Source organism: Eretmochelys imbricata, chromosome 8 (genome assembly GCF_965152235.1).
Source record: "Eretmochelys imbricata isolate rEreImb1 chromosome 8, rEreImb1.hap1, whole genome shotgun sequence".
Taxonomy (NCBI): domain Eukaryota; kingdom Metazoa; phylum Chordata; order Testudines; family Cheloniidae; genus Eretmochelys; species Eretmochelys imbricata.
This window is the reverse complement of record NC_135579.1, coordinates 1,583,623-1,605,449: the sequence shown is the minus strand read 5'-3', so window position 1 is coordinate 1,605,449 and position 21,827 is coordinate 1,583,623. Positions and strand designations below refer to the sequence as shown.

The 21,827-nt window shown below is 47.2% G+C and overlaps 1 protein-coding gene across 1 annotated transcript in view; it reads left to right on the top strand.

The window, feature by feature from the left end:
- The window catches only part of FAF2 (Fas associated factor family member 2), a 30,707-nt gene extending 9,410 nt beyond the window's left edge, over positions 1-21,297 (top strand). Inside the window, 10 exon segments of the mRNA XM_077825445.1 lie at positions 9,101-9,169; positions 11,816-11,950; positions 12,766-12,842; positions 15,479-15,617; positions 16,936-17,021; positions 17,103-17,194; positions 18,184-18,361; positions 19,342-19,513; positions 19,795-19,938; positions 20,517-21,297. Of these exon segments, the coding sequence (XP_077681571.1) occupies positions 9,101-9,169; positions 11,816-11,950; positions 12,766-12,842; positions 15,479-15,617; positions 16,936-17,021; positions 17,103-17,194; positions 18,184-18,361; positions 19,342-19,513; positions 19,795-19,938; positions 20,517-20,699 (1,275 nt within the window). The 3' untranslated portion in view covers positions 20,700-21,297.
- Positions 21,298-21,827: the final 530 nt, after the last annotated feature.

The window sequence follows — 21,827 nt, the reverse complement described above, 5'->3', positions numbered from 1 at the left end:
TGCTCTTCCAAAGCTTCCCTAAGCTGTAGGGTTCCTTGTTGAGCTCATCTGATAGCCCTTGTGTCTCACTGTTCCAAGTCAGCAGACAGCCACTCTACCTCCACCCCAGTGGCAACTTTCCCCCTTCCCTTCACAGATATTATGCAGGACAAGCAGGCAGCTGTAATGGCTGGGATATTTTTTTCACTGAGATTTAATCTTGTGGCCAAACAGGATCAGCGTCCCTTCAATCTACCGAAAGTACATTCAACTGTCATTCTGCACCTGCTGAGCTGATAGCTCTTGAGGTGGCTGGTGTTTGACTTCATGAGCTGGAGGCTGGAGCCCCCAGGATCACTAGTGTAATTTCAACATTGCAAATGGTAATCAGCTGGTTGGGAAAGAGAGCACCTGCTTGTAGCTTTCTACAAAACTGTCTTCTTAAAGATGCAAGCGTCATGCACCTTCCCTGACCAGCCAGCGTTGATGTGGATGACTCATCCCCGGTGATCCAGCAAGGCTTGCACAACCATATAAAAGTAGCCCTTTCTGATGACATGCTTGGTGGCAAGGTGATCTGGTGCCAAAATAGGGATATGCGTGCCGTCTCTTACTCCATTGCCGTTTGAGAACCTCACTGCTGCAGATCCACTCACCGGGTCCTGCATGTTGCTGAGAGTCAGTCCTGCATAGCTGGAGACAGTTCATGGCCTGCACACTTGTAGGACAATGGCTCCCACCCTGGATTTTCCAGCTCTAAAATGACTTCCCACTGACTGGTAGCAATCCAGCATTGCAAATTACCACAAGGCGATTGCTACTCACTTCTCTGCTGTCAATGCAGCTTTCATTCTGGTGTCCCTATGCTGGAGGCCTGGGGCACGCTCGGCGCATGGATCTGGAAATGCGATCTTGTGCATCCAAAAGTTTTGCAGTCACTGTTCATCATCCTAAGCCTGCATTATGGTGCAATCTCACCAGTCAGTGCTCATTTCTCAGGCCCAGAAGCGGCACTCCACCATTTGCAGCTGCTTCGTGAATGCCACCAACGACCTTGAATTGGTTCTCACTTGTGTCTCAGCAATCTGCCCTCCTGCAAATCATCATGTTCCCCATGGCTCTTCTTGCAGCTATGCCAATACTGAAGGATTGTGTGTCTTGTGCTTGCAACACTTATGGCAGTGGTTAAGAGCTGTTCAGGCTCCATGATTATGTCACGGAAGGTGGACAGCAAGGAGGGCTGCATGGGATTTTTAAACAGGTGAAAATGGTGGACTATAGGTGACATGGAATGGAAACAGTTGTAATCTGGTAAACTGACTTCTTGCACCCAGTCACCCCTGCATGACTAGTTTCTGCCTCCTCATGAAGTGCCAAAAACTTACTAAAAGACAGCGTGCTGGATGGTGGCGGGTTGCGTACTGGAATACCTACCCATGGTGCACTGTGCTGTGCAGTGCATCAACACAGCCACTCCTGGTGAGTATGCACAGCACAGATGCAAGGAGCCAAATAGGAAGATACACAAGCAATATACTAACTGCAGTGGCTTAATGCCAACATAACTTGTGGAGGCAAAAGTTCGTATTGTAGACATGCCCTTAGGAACGTAGTTTGTTATCCAAGTCCTTGTTTCAGAAGGATACTTCATAATAGCAGACAGTGAAGTGTGGCTGGAGTTAAAAGCATGGAATTTAGTTGAATGACAGCAAATTTTGTAAAAGATCCTTAAAGCTGAGACTTAATGGCCATGAAACTCGCTGATAAGTAAGGATAAGATTGTCACGGAAGTCAGATTCCGTGACTTTCAGAAACCTCCATAACACTTTCCCTTCAGCCTTGGGGCAGCGGGACTGGAGCTGTCAGCCAGTGAGGGAGCCCCAGATCTCCCAGATGCCGCGGGTGGCACGGGGGGCCTCAAAGTTCCCAGTCACACACAGGTCATGGCTTCTGTGACTTTTTGTTTGTTTCCCACAACCTGTCTGTGACTTTCACTAAAAATAACCATGACAAAATCGTAACTTTATGGATAAGATATTTCAGCAACAAAAGCAGGTGTCATTGAATTGGAGATCTCAAATGAACAAGAATACCAGGCTAGAAATACCTGATTTAAGTGACTGGGGGCTTGTCTACACTTGAAATCATACTGCAGCTGCGCCATTGTAACGCTTCAGTGTAGACGCTACCTATGTTGACAGGAGGGCCTCTCCTGTCAGCGTAGTTAATTCATCTCCCCAAAAGGCGGTAACTAGGTCAATGGAATAATTCTTCCGTCCTGGCACAGTCTACGTCAGGGGTTAGATTGGCTTAACTGTGTCACTCAGGTGTGTGACTTAGTTGGGTCGACATAACTTTTTAGTACAGACCAGGCCTGACTTAAATGCTACAATTGGAGGCCTGTGAATATATTTTTGTATGTACGCTGTCACTGAGTGGTGTCAGGCTAACGAGGAAAGCTGATCATTCTAATGACCGTGAAGTCTCTTAGGGGAAAGAGAAACTGAACTGCTGTACTCTTCTAACTCTAGAAAAGGTCCAGTCTTGTAGCTGTGGCAAAGAGTAGATCGGCAAAGTCAGAGTGCTCAGGAGCAACAGAATCCTGATTTAGTCCAAGTGCTAAATCTCAAGCACTGCTCTTGTTTACAAGGTGAATTAATAGTTGAGGGAGAATCCAAAATGTTTGTGTGTGGGGAGAAAAATCTCAGATTCCTAAAACAGATAAGCCGTCCATCTTCAGTATGGCAACTGAAGTCCCTTGATCCTCAAAACATTCTCACCTGGACAGCCAAAGGTTTTCAAGAGGACCTGGATATCTGTTCTAAAAGAGCCAAGTAACTTGGGGAGGTAGCAAGCAAAATTTAACAGGAATAGCAAAAGTGGACAGGAGTGAAAGGTGCACAGATTTAGAAAATGGATGGGTATAATTGGAGACTGCCCAAAGGAATTTATATCAGATTATCACTCCACCTTCACAGCCAGAGCATGCTGTCTCTTGCAGTAAAGCAAACCTGTATTGTGGCAGGTTGGATCTGGCCAAGTTTCTGTAAGGCTCAAAATTAAAATAGGAAACCGAACTTAGCCCAAAATATTCTCAAGTATTGAATGAGAACTGACTTAGTGAGAGCTTGTCTCACTATTTTACAGAATTGGGAATCCAAGTGGTAGACATGATACTTGTTGCATTTTGCTAAGGAACAGATCCTCTGTATTCATTAGAATGCTTCATCTGTGATGAGTAATGTGCAGTTTAGGCATTAGGAGCTATAGCACCAAGCAGCCATATCCTCTATGCTATAGGGCACCTTCAAATTTCAGACACCTGACAGCTCCTCATTAGATATCCCAGCATCCCCAATACCTCAACATCTTGGGGTAGAAATGAAGAGCCTGGGCTTTTCACCAGGTTATTTTCCCTGGACCTACAGTGTAGGCCTACCCTATTAATATATTTTGCTTTCCACAACCAACTCTCTGTACAACTTTTCCATTAGTGATGTACCCGAGTATTCGGATTCTAATATCTAAACTGTATTGTTAAATTTATTCACCCAAATTTGGGTTATTGCTGATTATGCACTATATGTATCTTATGACTTTTCAAACTTTTTATTTATGAATAATCTAAGAACTATACCCAGATCATAAAATATCACAGTTGGAAGGGACCTAAGGAGGTCATCTAGTCCAACCCCTTGCTCAAAGCAGGACCAATCCCCAACTAAATCATCCCAGCCAGGGCTTTGTCAAGCCTGACCTTAAAAACCTCAAAGGAAGGAGATTCCACCACCTCCCTAGGTAACGCATTCCAGTGCTTCACCACCCTCCTAGTGAAAGTTTTTCCTAATATCTAAACCTCCCTCACTGCAACTTGAGACCATTACTCCTTGTTCTGTCATCTGCTACCACTGAGTCTAGCTCCATCCTCTTTGGAACCCCCTTACAGGGAGTTGAAGGCTGCTATCAAATCCCCCCTCATTCTTCTCTTCTGCAGACTAAACAATCACAGTGCCCTCAGCCTCTCCTCATAAGTCATGTGTTCCAGTCCACTCTCACAGATCTTGGGAGACAGGCCAGTCCTTGCTTACAGACAGCGCCCCCTACTCACCAGCAACCACACACCACACAAGAGAACCACTAACCCAGGAACCTATCCTTGCAACAAAGCCCGTTGCCAACTGTGTCCACATATCTATTCAGGGGACACCATCATAGGGCCTAATCACATCAGCCACACTATCAGAGGCTCGTTCACCTGCGCATCTACCAATGTGATATATGCCATCATGTGCCAGCAGTGCTCCTCTGCCATGTACATTGGTCAGACTGGACAGTCTCTATGTAAAAGAATAAATGGACACATCAGACATCAAGAATTGTAACATTCAAAAACCAGTTGGAGAACACTTCAATCTCTTTGGTCACTCAATTACAGACCTAAAAGTTGCAATTCTTCAACCAAAAAAACTTCAAAAACAGACTCCAATGAGAGACTGCTGAATTGGAATTAATTTGCAAACTGGATACAATTAACTTAGGCTTGAATAAAGACTGGGAGTGGATGGGTCATTACACAAAGTAAAACTATTTCCCCATGTTTATCCCCCCTCCCCCCGCCGACTGTTCCTCAGATGTTCTTGTCAACTGCTGGAAAATGTGTCGTCCATCCGTCCCCCTTCCCGTCCCATCCCCCGCTCTCCTCCTGGTAATAGCTCACCTTACCTGATCACTCTTGTTACAGTGTGTATGGTAACACCCATTGTTTCATGTTCTCTATGTATATAAATCTTCCCACTGTATTTTCCACTGAATGCATCCGATGAAGTGAGCTGTAGCTCACGAAAGCTTATGCTCAGATAAATTTGTTAGTCTCTAAGGTGCCACAAGTACTCCTTTTCTTTTTGCTAATCATTTTTGTTGCCCTCCGCTGGACGCTTTCCAGTTTTTCCACATCCTTCTTGTCGTGTGGAGCCCTAAACTGAACACAGTACTCCAGATGAGGCCTCACCAATGTTGAATAGAGGGGAACGATCACGTCCCTTGATCTGCTCGCTATGCCCCTACTTATATAGCCCAAAATGCCATTAGCCTTCTCAGCAACAAGGGCACACTGTTGACTCATATCCAGCTTCTTGTCCACTGTAACCCCTAGGTCCTTTTCTGCAGAACTGCTGCCTAGCCATTCAGTCCCTAGTCTGTAGCGGTGCATGGGATTCTTCCGTCCTAAGTGCAGGACTCCGCACTTGTCCTTGTTGCACCTCATCAGATTTCTTTTGGCACAATCCTCTAATTTGTCTAGGTCCCTCTGTATCCTATCCGTACCCTCCAGCATATCTACCACTCCTCCCAGTTTAGTGTCATCTGCAGACTTGCTGAGGGTGTAGTCCACACCATTCTCCAGATCATTAATGAAGATATTGAACAAAACCGGCCCCAGGACGGACCCTTGGGGCACTCCGCTTGATACCGGCTGCCAACTAGACATGGAGCCATTGATCACTACCGGTTCAGCCCGACAATCTAGCCAGCTTTCTGTCCACCTTATAGTCCATTCATCCAGCCCATACTTCTTTTACTTGCTGGCAAGAATACTGTGGGAGACTGTATCAAAAGCTTTCCTAAAGTCAAGGAATAACACATCCACTGCTTTCCTCTTATCCACAGAGCCAGTTATCTCATCATAGAAGGCAATTAGATTAGTCAGGCATGACTTGCCCTTGGTGAATCCATGCTGACTGTTCCTGATCACTTTCCTCTTCTCTAAGTGCTTCAGAACTGATTTCTTGAGGACCTGCTCCATGATTTTTCCAGGGACTGAGGTGAGGCTGACTGGCCTGTAGTTCCCCGGATCCTACTCCTCCCCTTTTTTAAAGATGGGCAGTACATTAGCCTTTTTCCAGTCGTTCGGGACCTCCCTCGATCACCATGAGTTTTCAAAGATAATGGCCAATGGCTCTGCAATCACATCCGCCAACTCCTTTAGCACTCTTGGATGCAGCGCATCCGGCCCCATAGATTTGTGCTTGTCCAGCTTTTCTAAATAGCCTGAACCACTTCTTTCTCCACAGAGGGTTGGTCACCTCCTCCCCATGCTGTGCTGCCCAGTGCAGTAGTCTGGGAGCTGACCTTGTTCGTGAAGACAGAGGCAAAAAGAGCATTGAGTACATTAGCTTTTTCCACATCCTCTTGTCACTAAGTTGCCTCCCTCATTCAGTAAGGGGCCCACACTTTCCTTGACTTTCTTCTTGTTGCTAACATACCTGAAGGAAACCCTTCTTGTTACTCTTAACATCTCTTGCGAGCTGCAACTCCAAGTGTGATTTGGCCTTCCTGATTTCACTCCTGCATGCCTGAGCAATATTTTTATATTCCTCCCTGGTCATTTGTCCAATCTTCCACTTCTTGTAAGCTTCTTTTTTGTGTTTAAGATCAGCAAGGATTTCACTATTAAGCCAAGCTGGTCGCCTGCCATATTTACTATTCTTTCTACACATCAGGATGGTTTGTTCTTGTAACCTCAATAAGGATTCTTTAAAATACACCCAGCTCTCCTGGACTCCTTTCCCCCTCATGTTGTTCTCCCAGGGGATCTTGCCCATCAGTTCCCTGAGGGAGTCAAAGTCTGCTTTTCTGAAGTCCAGGGTCCATATTCTGCAGCTCTCCTTTCTTCATTGTGTCAGGATCCTGAACTTGACCATCTCGTGGTCACTGCCTTCCAGGTTCCCATCCACTTTTGCTTCCCCTACAAATTCTTCCCGGTTTGTGAGCAGCAGGTCAAGAAGAGCTCTGCCCCTAGTTGGTTCCTCCAGCACTTGCACCAGGAAATTGTCCCCTGTGCTTTCCAAAAACTTCCTGGATTGTCTGGGCACCGCTGTATTGCTCTCCCAGCAGATATCAGGGTGACTGAAGTCTCCCATGAGAACCAGGGCCTGCAATCTAGTCACTTCCGTGAGCTGCCAGAAGAAAGTCTCATCCACCTCATCCCCCTGGTCCAGTGGTCTTTAGCAGAGTCCCACCACGACATCGCCCATGTTGCTTACACTTCTAAACTTAATCCAGAGACTCTCAGGTTTTTCTGCAGTTTCATACTTGAGCTCTGAGCAGTCATACTGCTCTCTTACATGCAGTGCAACTCCCCCACCTTTACTGCCCTGCCTGTCCTTCCTGAACAGTTTATATCCATCCATGACAGTACTCCAGTCATATGAGTTATCCCACCAAGTCTCTGTTATTCCAATCGCATCATAATTCCTTGACTGTGCCAGGACTTCCAGTTCTCCCTGCTTGTTTCCCAGGCTTCTTGCCTTTGTGTATAGGCACTTAAGATAACTCGCTGATCGTCCGGCTTTCTCAGTATGAGGCAGGAGCCCTCCCCTCTTGCGCTCTCCTGCTCGTACTTCCTCCCGGTATCCCACTTTCCCACTTACCTCGGGGCTTTGGTCTCCTTCCCTGGGTGAACCTAGTTTAAAGCTCTCCTCACTAAATTAGCCAGCCTGCTTGCGAAGATGCTCTTCCCTCTCTTTGTTAGATGTACAGACACTCTTAACTTGTGTACTATATAATTTTTTAACGTTAGCGTTGTTAAAAATTTTTAAATCTCTCTCTGGCCATCAGGTTTAATCCCAAAGCTAGATGTTCACTAAATTTTTCAAGCCACTAATAGGAAAGAAAGTGAAACAGTCTATGCAAACAGTGAGTCAGTCCAGAACATGAGCTACTTAATCTTAATCAATAAAGCTTGGCCTTACAAGAGATCTTGCTGAGGGGGTTGATACAAGAAATGAGGCAGAATGGGAAACAGTGGACTCTGGCTTAAAAGGGTCAATGCGCATTGGAAGGTGCAACAACTAAAATGAATCGTGTCTTCCCTTGCCACTCACTTCCCTGTAAAATAATTACTACTACAAATATAAGCTCTCCCAGGGGTTTTCAGTTTACCAAATGGAACAGGATTTCCCTACTGGTTTGTTTTTTAATGGAGCGGAAGCCAATGTGGCTTTCTTTTATTTACCTTTAGGTTTGTGCACCAACATCACTTAATGATATCTCCCATAATATGCCTAACTTTCACTGACTGCTTCAAGCAGTTGCTTCTACAGGGCTAACAGCAGAATGGTTTTCCATAAATATATATATGTGCTCAGATACCATGGTGATGGGCACAGTATAAAATAAAACCCTATTATGTATTTTAGAGGATGTTTTTAGTGGGTGGTGTGGGGAGAGATTTATTTCTCTGGTATGGTGACAGGAATGTTAACTTTTGCATGAGGAAAAAAATCTTTGATTAAAGTGATGTTAGCTTGCTATCTTATCATGTCAGATGCCCATGTCCATGGGCAACTTGTGCAGAAGTTTTGATTAGCAAGGACTTGAATTGTGCTTACCTGCTGTTGAATGAGTACTGAGAGCCCCGGTGGCTGTGAGGTCTGTAGGTGGTGGTTTGGTATTTTTTGCACAATCGCTGAGTTTCAGATCACATTGTAATGTGTTCAGAGTGCTGTATCTGTGTAAACTGGATGACATTGTACACTACAGCATATAGTGTAAAGCTGAACAATGCTACATCTTCAATAATATCACTCATTTCACCTGAATCACTTTACAGTTGCAATGAATTGTGCCTGAAGTGATGGGCTGGAAGGCTTGCCAATGGCTTCCCTCACTCCCTGCTAGGCAGGAGCTTGGGGGTGGGGGGTGACCTTTATGTGTACTGATTTTTAGGAGTAGCGTCCCATTCCTTCTGGAGTGGAGGGGAAGGCTCCCAGGCAGTAAGGGTGATTGGATTTCTCAGTCTGGCTAGAAGCCGGTAATGGGTAAGATACTTACCTACCTTGCAGAAGTGCTGGGGATTACTTAGTATTGGGAGAATGTAAAGTCCTGTCTGAGAGCACACCGTTTCACAGAAGAAATAAGAATACCTACAGAAGTTGCATGATTTTCATGAGCAATGGCCAGAAGCAATCCGTGCTGAATTGGGAGGGGAAGCTTTTTAAACCAAAGGGTCTGGTTATTAATTTTGTATTATGGTAACACTCCTCTGTTCAAATACAGCAATGAACTATAGAAATATCTCACTTCCTTAGCATTCATCCTTTGGTTTTTTTCCTTCCTTCACCAGGACTTGACTGGCATAGAGTCTATGGACCAGTGTCGTCATACCCTGGAGCAACACAACTGGAACATAGAGGTACCAGTTAGAATTATAGTTGGGACACTTTTCTTTCCAGCACTTAAATTAATAGTCTGAATGACTGTGGGTCTCTCAAAGCAGAATTCTCTTTCTTAAGGGATCCTTGTAGTGGCCTGAGTAATTATAATCAAGGTCATATTATAAAATCATCGTGCTTACACTTCAAAAGTAATCTGCCAAGCTCCCAATCAGCCTCCCCCCAGCAAGCTTTATTCCCTGGCTTATTGGTAAGAATCTTAGGTGGTCTCATTTAATTGTTTGTTCACAATTTCCATTCATATTGAGTTGCTCATTGAACTGAGATTGTACCCTCCACTCTCTAAACTGCAGTTCTTTATCTCGTATTCCTTTTCTCTCGGGCTCCAAGTGTAAATCGGAAAACACGTACCTAGTGGATGTATTCAGACCTTGCTAACTTTGGGAAACATGATGGAAGCTGTCACCGACCCCAGGGTCTGGTCTATGCCCCAGCCTGTACCCAGTCCCTTGGAAGTGACCACTTTAGTGTGCCAGCCCCCAAGAACCCGCATGGTTCTACAGGGACAAGCTCACGGACTCCGAAACTGGACCTTCAGGCATCAGCGATCCCTGTCTGTCTTCATGGCTCCCTGCAGCGAATCCAGCCCAGCCAGACTCCTGTGGGAGGCTTGTACTGTATCCCCTCAGGGTGCAATACTCTCAGTGAGTGTTTGCAACTACTCAGGTGACCTTTTCCACACAGTCACCTGGTGTACAGAATCTGAAAGTCCTTAAGCTAGCAAAGAGAGGCAAAGGTTGAGAGAGTTCAACCTGGCCAATGCCAGGCCAGGGAGCCCTTCAGCAATGCCGCTATCGAAGCCATTTTGGCACTCTTCCTGATTCTGTCCCTTTGTCCTTCCTCCCAGCCAGGTGAGTGTCACTCCAAAGGCCAGCTCTTAACCCAGCCACATGACAGCTTTCCCCTGTGTTCTCCACCTGGGGCCTTTGCTCTGCTCTCCTGCAGAGGGGTTGAGGAAAATCTCTTTCCTCTTGGCTGCTGGTTGCTAGGAGTGAACATGCTGGTGATTGGGGGTTTCCATTGTCTTTCCACATGCTCTGTTGCTATGGGTTGGTTTCAGCCAGTCCTTTAACAACCAGACCCGTATGTGAGGCACTCACCTCATGTCCACTGCTCTCCCCCAAGAGCTTTTTAACCCTTCACACACAGCACAGAGGGACACCGAGGCCCACAATGGAATCAGAAAAATATTACCAAAATTCCCACTTCACAACAGCTATGAACTGAATTCAGCCCAATCACACTTGCTGTAAAGCTGCTTGTTATTGTTACCACTTCAATCCATTTAGAATGAAGCTGCCAAAATTGTTGTTCTGCCATATTGAATCTCTGTACTGGCCTCTTTTGTGGCTAGACTCTCATTTACCTCTACTCCTCTTGCACACTTTACAAGCACCCCTCTAAACCACTCTGAGTCTTAGCGTCTTCAACCATGCAGTCCCCTACACCTCTACAAGCCTTCCAGCCAACATGCACGCAGTTCTGTCACGCCTTTTAAAACATTCTTAACACCTGCTTAGATCATGACCCACAAGAATGGCCACACTGGGTCAGACCAATGGTCCATCTAGCCCAGTATCCTGTCTCTGACAATGGCTGTTGCCAAATGCTTCAGAAGGGATGAACAGAACAGGGCAATTATCGTGTGATTCACCCCTGTCATCTAGTCCCAGCTTCTGGCAGTCAGAGGTTTAGGGATTCCCAGAGCATGGGGGTGCATCCCTGACCATCTTGGCTAATAGCCATTGATGGACCTGTCCTCCAGGAACTTATCTAGTTCTTTTAGAAACCCAGTTATACTTCTGGCCTTCACAACATCCCCTGAAAATGAGGTCCACAGGCTAACTGTGCATTGTGTGAAGAAGTACTTCCTTATATTTGTTTTAAACCATCTGCCTTTTAATTTCTTTGGGTGACCCCTGGTTCTTGTGTTATGGGAAGGGGTAAACAAGATGTCCCGACTTGCTTTCTCCACACCAGTCACGATTTTATAGACCCCTCTCATCTCCCCCTTCACCATCTCTCTTCTAGGATGAACAGGCCCAGTCTTTGTAATCTCTCTTCACATGGAATCTGTTCCATCCCCCCTCATCATTTTTGGTGCCCTTTTTCTGAATTCAGTTCATCTTTTTTTTGAGAAGGAACTACCAGAATTGCATTCAGTATTCAAGTGCAGGTGTACCATGGATTTATATAATGGTATTATGATATTTTCTCTCTTAATCTATCCCTTTCCTAATGGTGCCTAACATGCCATTTATGGCCTCCTGCCCTGTGCCTGCATTTTTTCCTGTACTACCACTTTGAGCCCCTAGGCTGGGAGGCAGAGCTATGAACAGGTCACTTGTTTGGCACAGCTCTCCAGCGGAACAGTACCGTGTAAGCTCAGGGTTGTACAAGTATGAGACACCTTGGAAACACCTAGTCTGGAAGCTGGCAGCAGTTACTTTATTTTGATGTGTTAAGTTGCACATGTCTGGTGCTCCAGGCACAGGGACAACTCACACCTATCCCAAACTTCAGAATGGAACTAGTGTATTTTCTCTAACCTGCCTGTATCCATTGCAACTTCTGATGGGCCCCTTTTGCTGCTCCTCCTCTGCTAGGCAGCTGTACAGGACCGGTTGAATGAGCAAGAGGGCGTCCCAAGTGTCTTCAATCCACCTCCATCCCGGCCGTTGCAGGTCAATACAGCCGACCACAGGATCTACAGCTATGTTGTTTCAAGGCCGCAACCAAGGGCAAGTTATTTACTAGTTTGGGTTTGTCTCTTTGTGTGGAATGGGTGATATCTCTGAAGAGGGAAAGAAGTGCATCAACAGGGAAAGGAACTCTGTTTCCTTAGCGCGTCTGGTTTCTTGTTTCTAAATATTTTCTCTTGAAAGCTCCAAACAGTACAGCTCCCTGGGCAGAACTATTCCTATCTTCTCCATTACTACTTTGGATGTTTTCCTTTCTGGTATTTTTCATAGTACCCAGCAAACTCCTTCTTCCCCATACAGCTTGAAGTGAGGGCAGAGCAGAATTGCAACTCAGCTGTCCCAACTCAACTAAAATGAAAGTCTGTTCCTGCTGTCTTGCTGTAGGATGATCTATTTGTATGACGGCCTGCTGAACCGATGTGGTCTGCTTTATGTGCTAGTGTAAGATGTCCATTAACCTGACTGCAGATGGTTAATATGTAGCAGTTGTATAACATTTCAGTCTTCACAGAACCCCTGTAAGATGAGTAAGTGCTGTTATCCCTGTTTCACAGGTAGGGAAAGTGAGATGAAAAGATTAAAGCCCAATTTTTGAAAGTGGTCACTGGCTTTGTATGCCTAAAATGTCTCCGGTTGGGCTCTCAAAGTGAGGTACCTGTTGGTGACTACTCAGAAAATTTGACGAGCCTGAGGTCATTCAGCAAGTCACCAGCTTACAGGCCTGAGTTCAGAGCACTAGACCACGCTGTCTGTTTCACATATATTGCAGCGTGTTTGATGCTTGATAGAGGGATAACTGCACTACTGTGTCTCAAGGGGCAGGGATAACCCTAACACTCTGTTTGTAATTTCAGGGCCTGTTGGGATGGGGTTACTACTTGATAATGGTTCCATTCCGATTTACGTATTACACGTTACTTGATATATTTAGGTAAGTACTTTTTTGTGCAGGTTTGTTTGTTGATTGTAGCAAAGCAAAATCTAACTCCCAAGTATGGGTGTGCTGCTTTTGGCTGGAATTTTCCGTTAAGTCTAATCAAACGTCGGGTTTTGTATTAATCAAATACTCACACACCAAAGTTCTCTGTAGCGTCACAAGGTTTCTGTGTCTTGGAGACCTAGAACATAGACGTTAGTAACAAATGAATGTTGTATAGTAGAAAATAGATTTCAGATAAGTATTATCTCCGAGAACTCATGGAGGATGGGTGACGTCACAGAGGACTAGAGAAAGGGAACAAAGAGGACCCAGGGAATTATAGACCAGTCGGCCTAACTTCAATACCTGGAAAGATACTGGAACAAATTCTGAAACTATCATTTTGTGAGCACCTAGGGGATAAGGATTATAAGGAATAGCCAGCATGCCAAACCAACCTGATTTCTTCCTTCGGCAGGGTTACGGCTTAGTGGATGGGGGGGAAACAGTAGGTATGATGTATCTTGATTTTAATAAGGCTTTTGACACAGTCCCATGTCACATTCTCATAAGCAAACTAGAGAAATGTGTCTAGATTAAATTAGCATAAGGGGGTGCACAACTGGTTGAAAGACCATACTCAGAGTAGTTAACAAGGGTTCGCTATCAAACTAGGAAGGATTCCCTAGTTGGATCCCACAGGGGTCAGTCCTGGATCCAATACTATTCAATATTTTCATTAATGTCTTGGATAATGGAGTGGGAGAGTATGCTTATAAAATTTGCAGATGACAATACGCTGGGAGGGGTTTCAAGCACTTAGGAGGACAGGATTAGAGTTGAAAATGACCTTGACAAACTGGAGAATTGGTCTGAATTCAGCAAGATGAAATTCAGGAAAGATAAGTGCAAAGTACTTAGGAAGGAAAAATCAAATGCACAACTACAAAATGAGGAATAATGCCTAGGTGATGGCGTTGCTGAAAAGTACCTGGGGTTAGAGTGGATCGCAAGTTGAATATGAGTCAACTGTGTGAGGCAGCTGTGAAAAAAGTTATCATTCTGGGGTGTATTCACAGAAATGTCATATGGACAACAAAGGAGGTAATTGTCCTGCTCTACTCAGCACTGGTGAGGCCTCAGCTGGAGTCCTGTACCCAGTTCTGTGTGCCAAACTTTAAAGGGAAGATGTGGACAACTGGAGCAAGTCTAGAGGAGAGCAATAGAAATGATAAAAGGTTTAGAAAACCTGACCTATGTGGAAAGATTTTAAAAAACGGCCTGTTTAGACTTGAGAAAAGAAGACCAAGTGGGGGACCTGATAAGTCTTCAAATATGTGAAAGGCTGTTATAAATAGGACGATGATCAGTTAGTTGCTCTCCATGGCCACTGAAGGTAGGACCACAAGTATTGGGCTTAATCTGCAGCCAGAAAGATTTAGGTTAGAAATTAGGAAAATCTTTTTAACTCTAAGGCCTGGTCTACACTAGGGTGGGGGATCGATCTAAGGTATGCAACTTCAGCTACTAGAATAGCGTAGCTGAAGTAGACTTAACTTAGATAGACTTAGAATCACTTACTTCGCGTCCTCGTGGCGCGGGATCGACGGCCACCGCTCCGCTTCCGCCTCTCGCTGTGGAGGAGTTCTGGAGTCAACGGCAGAGCAATCGGGGATCGATTTATCGTGTCTCGATTAGATGCGATAAATCGATCCCCGATAGATCGATCACTACCCGCTGATGCGGTGGGTAGCATAGACATGGCCTAAGGGTAGTTAAGATCTGGAATAGGCGATGGAGGTTTTTAAGAATGGGTTGGAAAAACTCTTATCAGGGATGGTCCAGGCTTACTTGGTCCAGCCCGCTGTGCTGAGGCAGGACTTGATGACCTCTTGAGGTCCCTTCCAGCCCTACGATTTTATTCTATTCCTAGCAGTGTCTTATGAATCTGTAAAGGAAACTAATGTATTTAATCCTAATTCAAAATCAGGCTGACACTAGCAGTTCCTAAATATTAAACAATGGAGACCAAACAAGGAATGGGCACACTTATATCTACTGAGGGACGGCCCAAAGGTTCCCTTCGGGAACAAGCATGTAGGGTAACCCAGTTCCTGCCTTAGAGTTTACAGTCTAAAGAGCCAAGACACAGACAACAGGCTGCAATTATTTGCTCCCTGGTGTAATCGCCTCTTCCAGCAGCTGCCTAAAATAAACACTCGTGCTTTAAACCCTCTGTGCAACAAAACTGCAGCTCTGGAAGAGACTTGTCCTGATCAACTTCATATGAATTGCCAGCCAATATAAGACCAATGATCCCTTAGATCTGGTATCCTGTCTGTGGCTGGGGCTTATGCCTGATGTTTCAGAGGATGTTGAACCTTCCACACACACAATAGAGTTGGCCAGTTATGCAGTGCCGTTCGTGGAGGGAGTGCAGGTGAGGAAATCCATCATAACCTCTGGCAATCAGCTGATGCCTTGGAGTACGGAACTTTACCTGGCTTAGGTTTTTCTATAGGGGGCTCATATTGTGGTCTCAAGATGGAGTGGTCAGTGTATTAGCAGATAGCTGTAAATGTTGACCAGAAAAAGCTCTTCAGAAAGTCAGTAAGCTGAATTTCCAGTCTCCTATGCTTTTCTCGTAGGTTTGCTGTGCGTTTTATACGCCCTGACCCTCGCAGTAGGGTCACAGACCCAGTGGGTGACATTGTTTCATTTATTCATATGTTTGAGGAAAAATATGGGAGGATACACCCTGTCTTCTACCAGGGAACATACAGCCAGGTCAGTACAGCATGTTGGTGCAAAGGTACGTGGGACTATCTTCCTGGTATTGCAGGGCACACTGGCCCTAAAGAGGAATGACAAAAGCCATTTTGCATTTTAAAAGTCCAGTACTAATGTTCAGACTCAGTAACGAGGTAATGGAGATCTCGATTATGAGCGTATTAGGAACCTGAGTCCATCCCACTGTAGGCATTTGCCATGGTGGGGTCTCTGCCAGGCTCAGGGACTTGCCAAACAACTGAAGTTGGGAAGGCAAAGCTGATCTGGCAGTTCCTCAGCTGTGTCTGTGGTTCGGAAGCCTACTTCATTCTGCTAGTACCAGTTTTATAAGCTGACATAGTGGCCCAAAGTCTGTCCTGATGTACACCCCATTGGAAGTGACTGGGGCTGCACCAAGTCTGAGCAGAATTTAGCCCAGTAACTTGAGAAACTTGGGGAAATGGCTCCTTTGAGCCAAGGAGGTAAAAGGAGAGAACAGATCCCTCTTTTGTCAGATTTGGGTGATGATTCTTCCCAGAAGAAGAGGAGCTCCCTAGCATGTGTCTGTCTCCTTCCCCTGCCCCCTTTCAGTCCCAGCCCCAATGCGCGCACACGCCGCTGTTGTGGAGTCCATCCCAGCAGGTAGAGTGCCAGAGAGCACTGCTGAGCCGATATCCCTTAGCACTACTCAAGTATTTAGGTCATTCCCTCCAGCAGTCCCTGCCCCCAGGAACAAGGGGCCATACTTAGAACCCAAACTTAGATTGATATGGGGCTGTTGGGCTATCAGCAACTCAGCGCCAGTTAAACAGAGTCCATCGAACACTTACGCTGCTGGGCTTGTAGGTAAGTGAGATGTTTCAGCTGAGAAGTGGGGAGTTACAGAAATCAGCTTAATAACTTGTTTCAATGGATGTGGTTGGAAGGTTGGATCCTACATCTTCCAAATTGGAAAATGGAGAAAAAACTGCACATGATTCTGGGCCATGGGAATCCTCTTGGAGGCTGAGCCAGAGAAATCCTCCTGGGTCACTAGGTGTGCAGTGCTTTGCTTGGCATTCTCCCAAGGCCCTGCCTGCCAGGGAACAGTGAAGAAAGCACAGTCAAGGGCTCTTTTCTCCTGCATGCAGAGAATTCGCTGGGCACATTGGTGTGGAGGGAGGTCTGGCATGTTCCTCCTCTGTTGCATGCTCTTCAATTAATACCACATTAGATTGAAAAACTGCTTCCCCTGGCAGTTTTCCACTGGCACACCTATCCCGCTGCAATACCAAGGGGGCAGCAGTCCCAGTGCTCCAGCCCCTCTGACTCCAGCTTTTCTGTGCTCCCTCCCCAGGCGCTGAATGACGCTAAGCGGGAGCTGCGCTTCCTGTTGGTTTATCTTCACGGTGACGACCACCAAGATTCAGACGAATTCTGTCGGTAGGTTGAAGAGGGTTTTCTTAAATAACTGGCCATGTGTTTGGGACCCAGCTCTGTCTGCCATCTCTTCTCTTCCCCCAGCAACACACTGTGTGCACCGGAGGTGATCACCCTCATCAACACTAGGATGCTTTTCTGGGCATGCTCCACAAACAAACCAGAGGGATACAGAGGTGAGTGTCTTCCCTCGCTGAACTCTTCCTGATTCTTGTTAAATCTGGAATAAACAGATTGGTACTGCAGACAATCTGCATCTGTTCTGCAGGCTTGATAATTTCCCTGTGCAGGTGAGTAAGTGATAGCCCCCAGAGACCAGCCTGTGATTCCTTACCACACTGAGTGGAATGGGGCTAATCCATACCACATTCTGCATAACAGAGGACATACCATATCTGAAACTAATATTGTAGCCCAAGGAGCCCTCTGCTCTTAATACTGGCTATTTCACTGTCCTGTCTCAGCAGAGCTAGCTGCTGCTCCTTCAGTGCCCTTGTCAGAGGGGTGTTAGGCTGAGTGGGGAAGCAGGTGTCTAATGACAGTGGTTTGTGTGGTGCCTAGGGACAAAATGGCCACAGGAGATTTCCTTGGTTTTTTTCCCCCCTCATATCTCAGGGTCCTTCTTAGGACTGGATGGGGGGCAAGAATATCCACCCACTAGTCCACAACTAGGCTTTGCAGCATGCCGTTAACTGTAACCTAAAAATCCTTTCCGAGCAATTGATACCTGTCCTTGCAAGTGCCTGGTGGGGGTTGTGCTGAACAATGCGTGTCGTCCTCCAAAGACTGAAAGAGTAGCTTGTGTGGTAGTCTAGATCCTTTGTGGCCCACAGAGCGAGCAGCTGGGTCCAAGAATTGAACCTGGGACTGCCAGGCTACTGAGCCCTTGGAGGTGTCACTGTCTCCGGAAGAACAGCTCTGACGTCTGTCTTGGCTGTCTCAGCTTTGCTGATTCACAGGTCACTTCTAAAAAGTGAATGGACTAGTGGGTTGGCAGCCGTGGAGTCTGAAGCTGTGTCTCTATGCCCAGCAAGGGGACTTGCAGGACAGCGGGAGCTGCCCACCTCTAGAGGCTTGGGGAGGGAGGCAATTCTAGTCTTATGACCCCTTGGCCTCTCTGTTGGGACTGCCAGTGGTGATGGTGGTTTCTGTGCCCATCTCCCAGTGTCCCAGGCTCTGCGTGAGAACACATACCCATTCCTCGCCATGATTATGTTGAAAGATCGCAGAATGACGGTGGTGGGGCGGCTAGAAGGCCTCATCCAGCCTGATGACCTCATTAACCAGCTGACATTCATCATGGATGCCAACCAGACATACTTGGTGTCTGAGCGCCTGGAAAGGTACTAGGCTGGGAACTGGAAGCCCCAGTAATACTTGTCTTGTGGAGCTGGGAATTCTCAGTTGGGTGGGTCAGATCTAATTCAGGGGGGCTCAGTGTGGGATGCACTTGGTTCTGCAATGCATTCAGTGGCCAGTGGAAATGCTGGTGCATGCAGTGCTCCCCCCTGATGTGTACATTCAGACTACACTGCATTCTGAGAATCGAGGTCTCCATAGGCAACATTCCTGCTCAAAGACGAGTAACCACAATCTGCTCCATTTTTCTGGACATTTGGGGCAGCCAGGAGCTGCTGGCACCTTTCACGGAAAGTCTGGATGTAGCTGGACTGTGACTGTGGCTAAGAGCGTAACTGGGATCCAGGCATTTTGGCCAGAGTCACGCTGATATCTTCAGCCAGTCCTGTATGGGAGTCGCCTGCTTTGGACCTCCAGCGCCGGGTGGCTGTGTTACTGGGTTAAGGCTGCATTTGTGATGTCCTGCGGCTGTCTCCTTGACACATGCCCCCTCCAAGTATTGATGTGGGCTCCATTCAGACTGAGAGCCGATAGGACGCCAGCTCAGTGTCTCATTCCCTGGACATTCTTTAGTCCTTCCTGCTTCCCAGTCAGAGTGTGTGCCTAGCTGATGGTCAGACCTGTGGGTTTCTAAAGTGAGTCAGGAACAGGCTAAAGAAACAAGGGAGTAGCTGTCTGCAGCAGAGGGCTGCAGAGCAGAGCTTTTGGGTGCAGTGTGCACGGCACTTGCCCACACTACAGCCCTTGTTTGTGCATTTATCCTAAAATGGATGCCATCTATGCCAGGGACTAGTCACCATAGAGAGCCCAGCCTCCTTCAGGAGTGGGAAACCTTCTGCATCGTCTGTGTGCGCCTCATCTGAGAAGTGTTAGTGCTGTGGAGGCTACTGTCCTCCTCTTGCCCTGCCCTGCCCAGGTTTCTGGTCTGTTGATGTTAACCACCCTCACTCCCTGATGTTTGCAGGGAGGAGAGAAACCAAACGCAGGTCCTGAGGCAGCAGCAGGATGAGGCGTACCTGGCTTCTCTGCGGGCGGATCAGGAAAAGGAACGCAAAAAAAAGGAGGAACGGGAGAGGAAGAAGAGAAGGGAGGAAGAGGTACAGCAGCAGAAGCTAGCGGAGGAGAGACGGCGCCAGGTGAGACAGAAGTGAGCCTGGGAAGCACAGCAGCAATGCTGGCTCCCAGCTCTCGCTGCTGCTTCCTGCCAGGTTCCCACTCCAGGGCTTCCTCCCTTCGTGGTCTGCCTGCTCGCTGGTTTCCAATCAGGTGCTGAGTTTGTATAATCCTGCATCTGCCTCGTACGTCTTCTCTGGGGCTTTGTGGGGCACGTTGTCTCCCGGGCAGGACATGCTATGCCTTGGCATTGAGACCAGCTCCATGCCAGCCTGGTGCTCTGATCTTCTTCGTTGCTTTTCAGACTCTGCAGGAGGAGAAGGTGCGCAAATCGGAATGCCTTCCCCCAGAGCCGCATCCCGATGACCCAGAGAGCGTGAAGATCATTTTCAAGCTGCCCAATGATTCCAGAGTGGAGAGGCGATTCCATTTCACACAGTCGTTAACGGTGAGGGGGGTCAGATGTCTAGAGCAGCAGCAGAATCCCAAATTCTCAAGCTGGCTGGACGGGCTGGGGGTGGCCACACTCACTGTTGTCACGAGGGCACCCTTGCTAGAGCCACAGTAGGCAGACGTGATATGCTTGCATGGGGGAGGGTAACCACGCTTGTCACTGCTGGGCAGGATCCAGCTGGCAGGGAAGCAAGAGAAGAGTCAAAGACCAGATGTAAAGCTGAAATACTGCTTTTTCCTCTCCTAAACGTGGGCTTCCTGCTGCTTCTCAGTCCATGGGTGTGCGAGGGACTGAGCCTGTGCTCTGGATTTCCCAGGAACACCGAGACCAGCCTCTGGCATGCTTCAAGCAGGGTCTTGAGAAAACAGCTGTCCCTAGTGGGCAGTCTGGTTCTGTGTCCTCGTGCAGGGTTCAGGTTGTCTTAAGTGTTTGACAGATGAAATGCTCTGACTGCTAAGAGACTAGCAGCCCGGCCCCCACACCAGGTGGGCATTGTAGTACCTCGCCCAGGACTGCAGGAATTACTGTGTGCTGCCTGTCCCTTAGCAAATGCCTCTGCGCTTCCCTTCCAGGTGATCCATGACTTCCTATTCTCCTTGAAGGAGAGCCCAGAGAAGTTCCAGATTGAGGCCAACTTCCCTCGCCGTGTCCTGCCCTGCCTCCCTACAGAGGAGTGGCCCAACCCCCCCACGCTGCAGGAGGCTGGACTCAGCCACACGGAAGTTCTCTTTGTTCAGGACCTCACGGACGATTGACACTTTTCCAAAACACGATGGAAGGAGAAATTCAGATTATTATTATAATACAATATTTTTTTTAAAGACTGCTGCGTACAAATGAGGGATCAGAGACCACGTCACCTGCGCCAGCCACTCTGTGTCTGCACTGGCACGAGATCCATGGCTCACCTACTCCCACGCACAGTCATCCCCTTACACTTGATGGCAGAGAGGGAGGGGGGCCACCATTGCCCTCCCCAGGGAAGGGCAGAAATGGCAGCTCTTGGTAAATATTGCTTTTATTGAAAATACTAGAGCCCCAAGGCCTGCCGTCTTGTGAAGATTTGATACTTTGCTGCTCCTGGTGGCCAAAGGACACTGCACCTGTGCAATGGGTTGGGGGCCTGCCTGTGTTGGGGAGGGGAGGGATGGACAGAATTTCTTCGGCTTCCCCCTGTGTATAAAAACCTTCCTTTTACTAGTTCTCTTGCTTTGTAATGACCAAAGGAGACTGGAGTTGACAATGGTATTAATTTTTTGATAAAGAGCTGGTTGAAGTTCTTAACGCCATGGGATCTTGCCCAGGGTTCTTAGCCTGCGTAGTGTAATAAACTCTGCCTCTAGCGTGCCTGTGCGAATGCTTCCTGGTGTCAGTCTTTCCTCTCCACACGGGCTGCTCCCGTTCCATCCGCAGGGGAGCCAGTCAGCTACGAGGCACCCACTGTAGGGGGTGGAGGGCATGTGTAGGGGGCATTCTGAGCTGGTTCTAATGACCTACCTGCACACACCGGGAATGGATCTTGTCTTAGGCTCCATGTTGCAAGGTTAATCTAGCTCTGTACTTGTCTTCATTCAGCCTTCTTGGCTCCAGGTGCTGTGGAGCAGCCATTGCCTGTGTCATGTCCAGGGTGACCAGACAGCAAATGTGAAAAATCGGGACGGGGGTGGGGGGTAATAGGAGCCTATAAAAGAAAGTGACCCAAAAATCAGGACTGTTCCTATAAAATCAGGACATCTGGTCTCCCTAGTCATGCCCAGTAGAATTGCAGAAGTCAGCACCTACTAACATGCTCTTTAAGAGATGAGCCAATCTAGGAACTCCTGCTGAGTGGGGCCCCATGAAGTGCAAGTGCTCTCCCTTGGGGTGCAGGGGAAGGCAGGTTG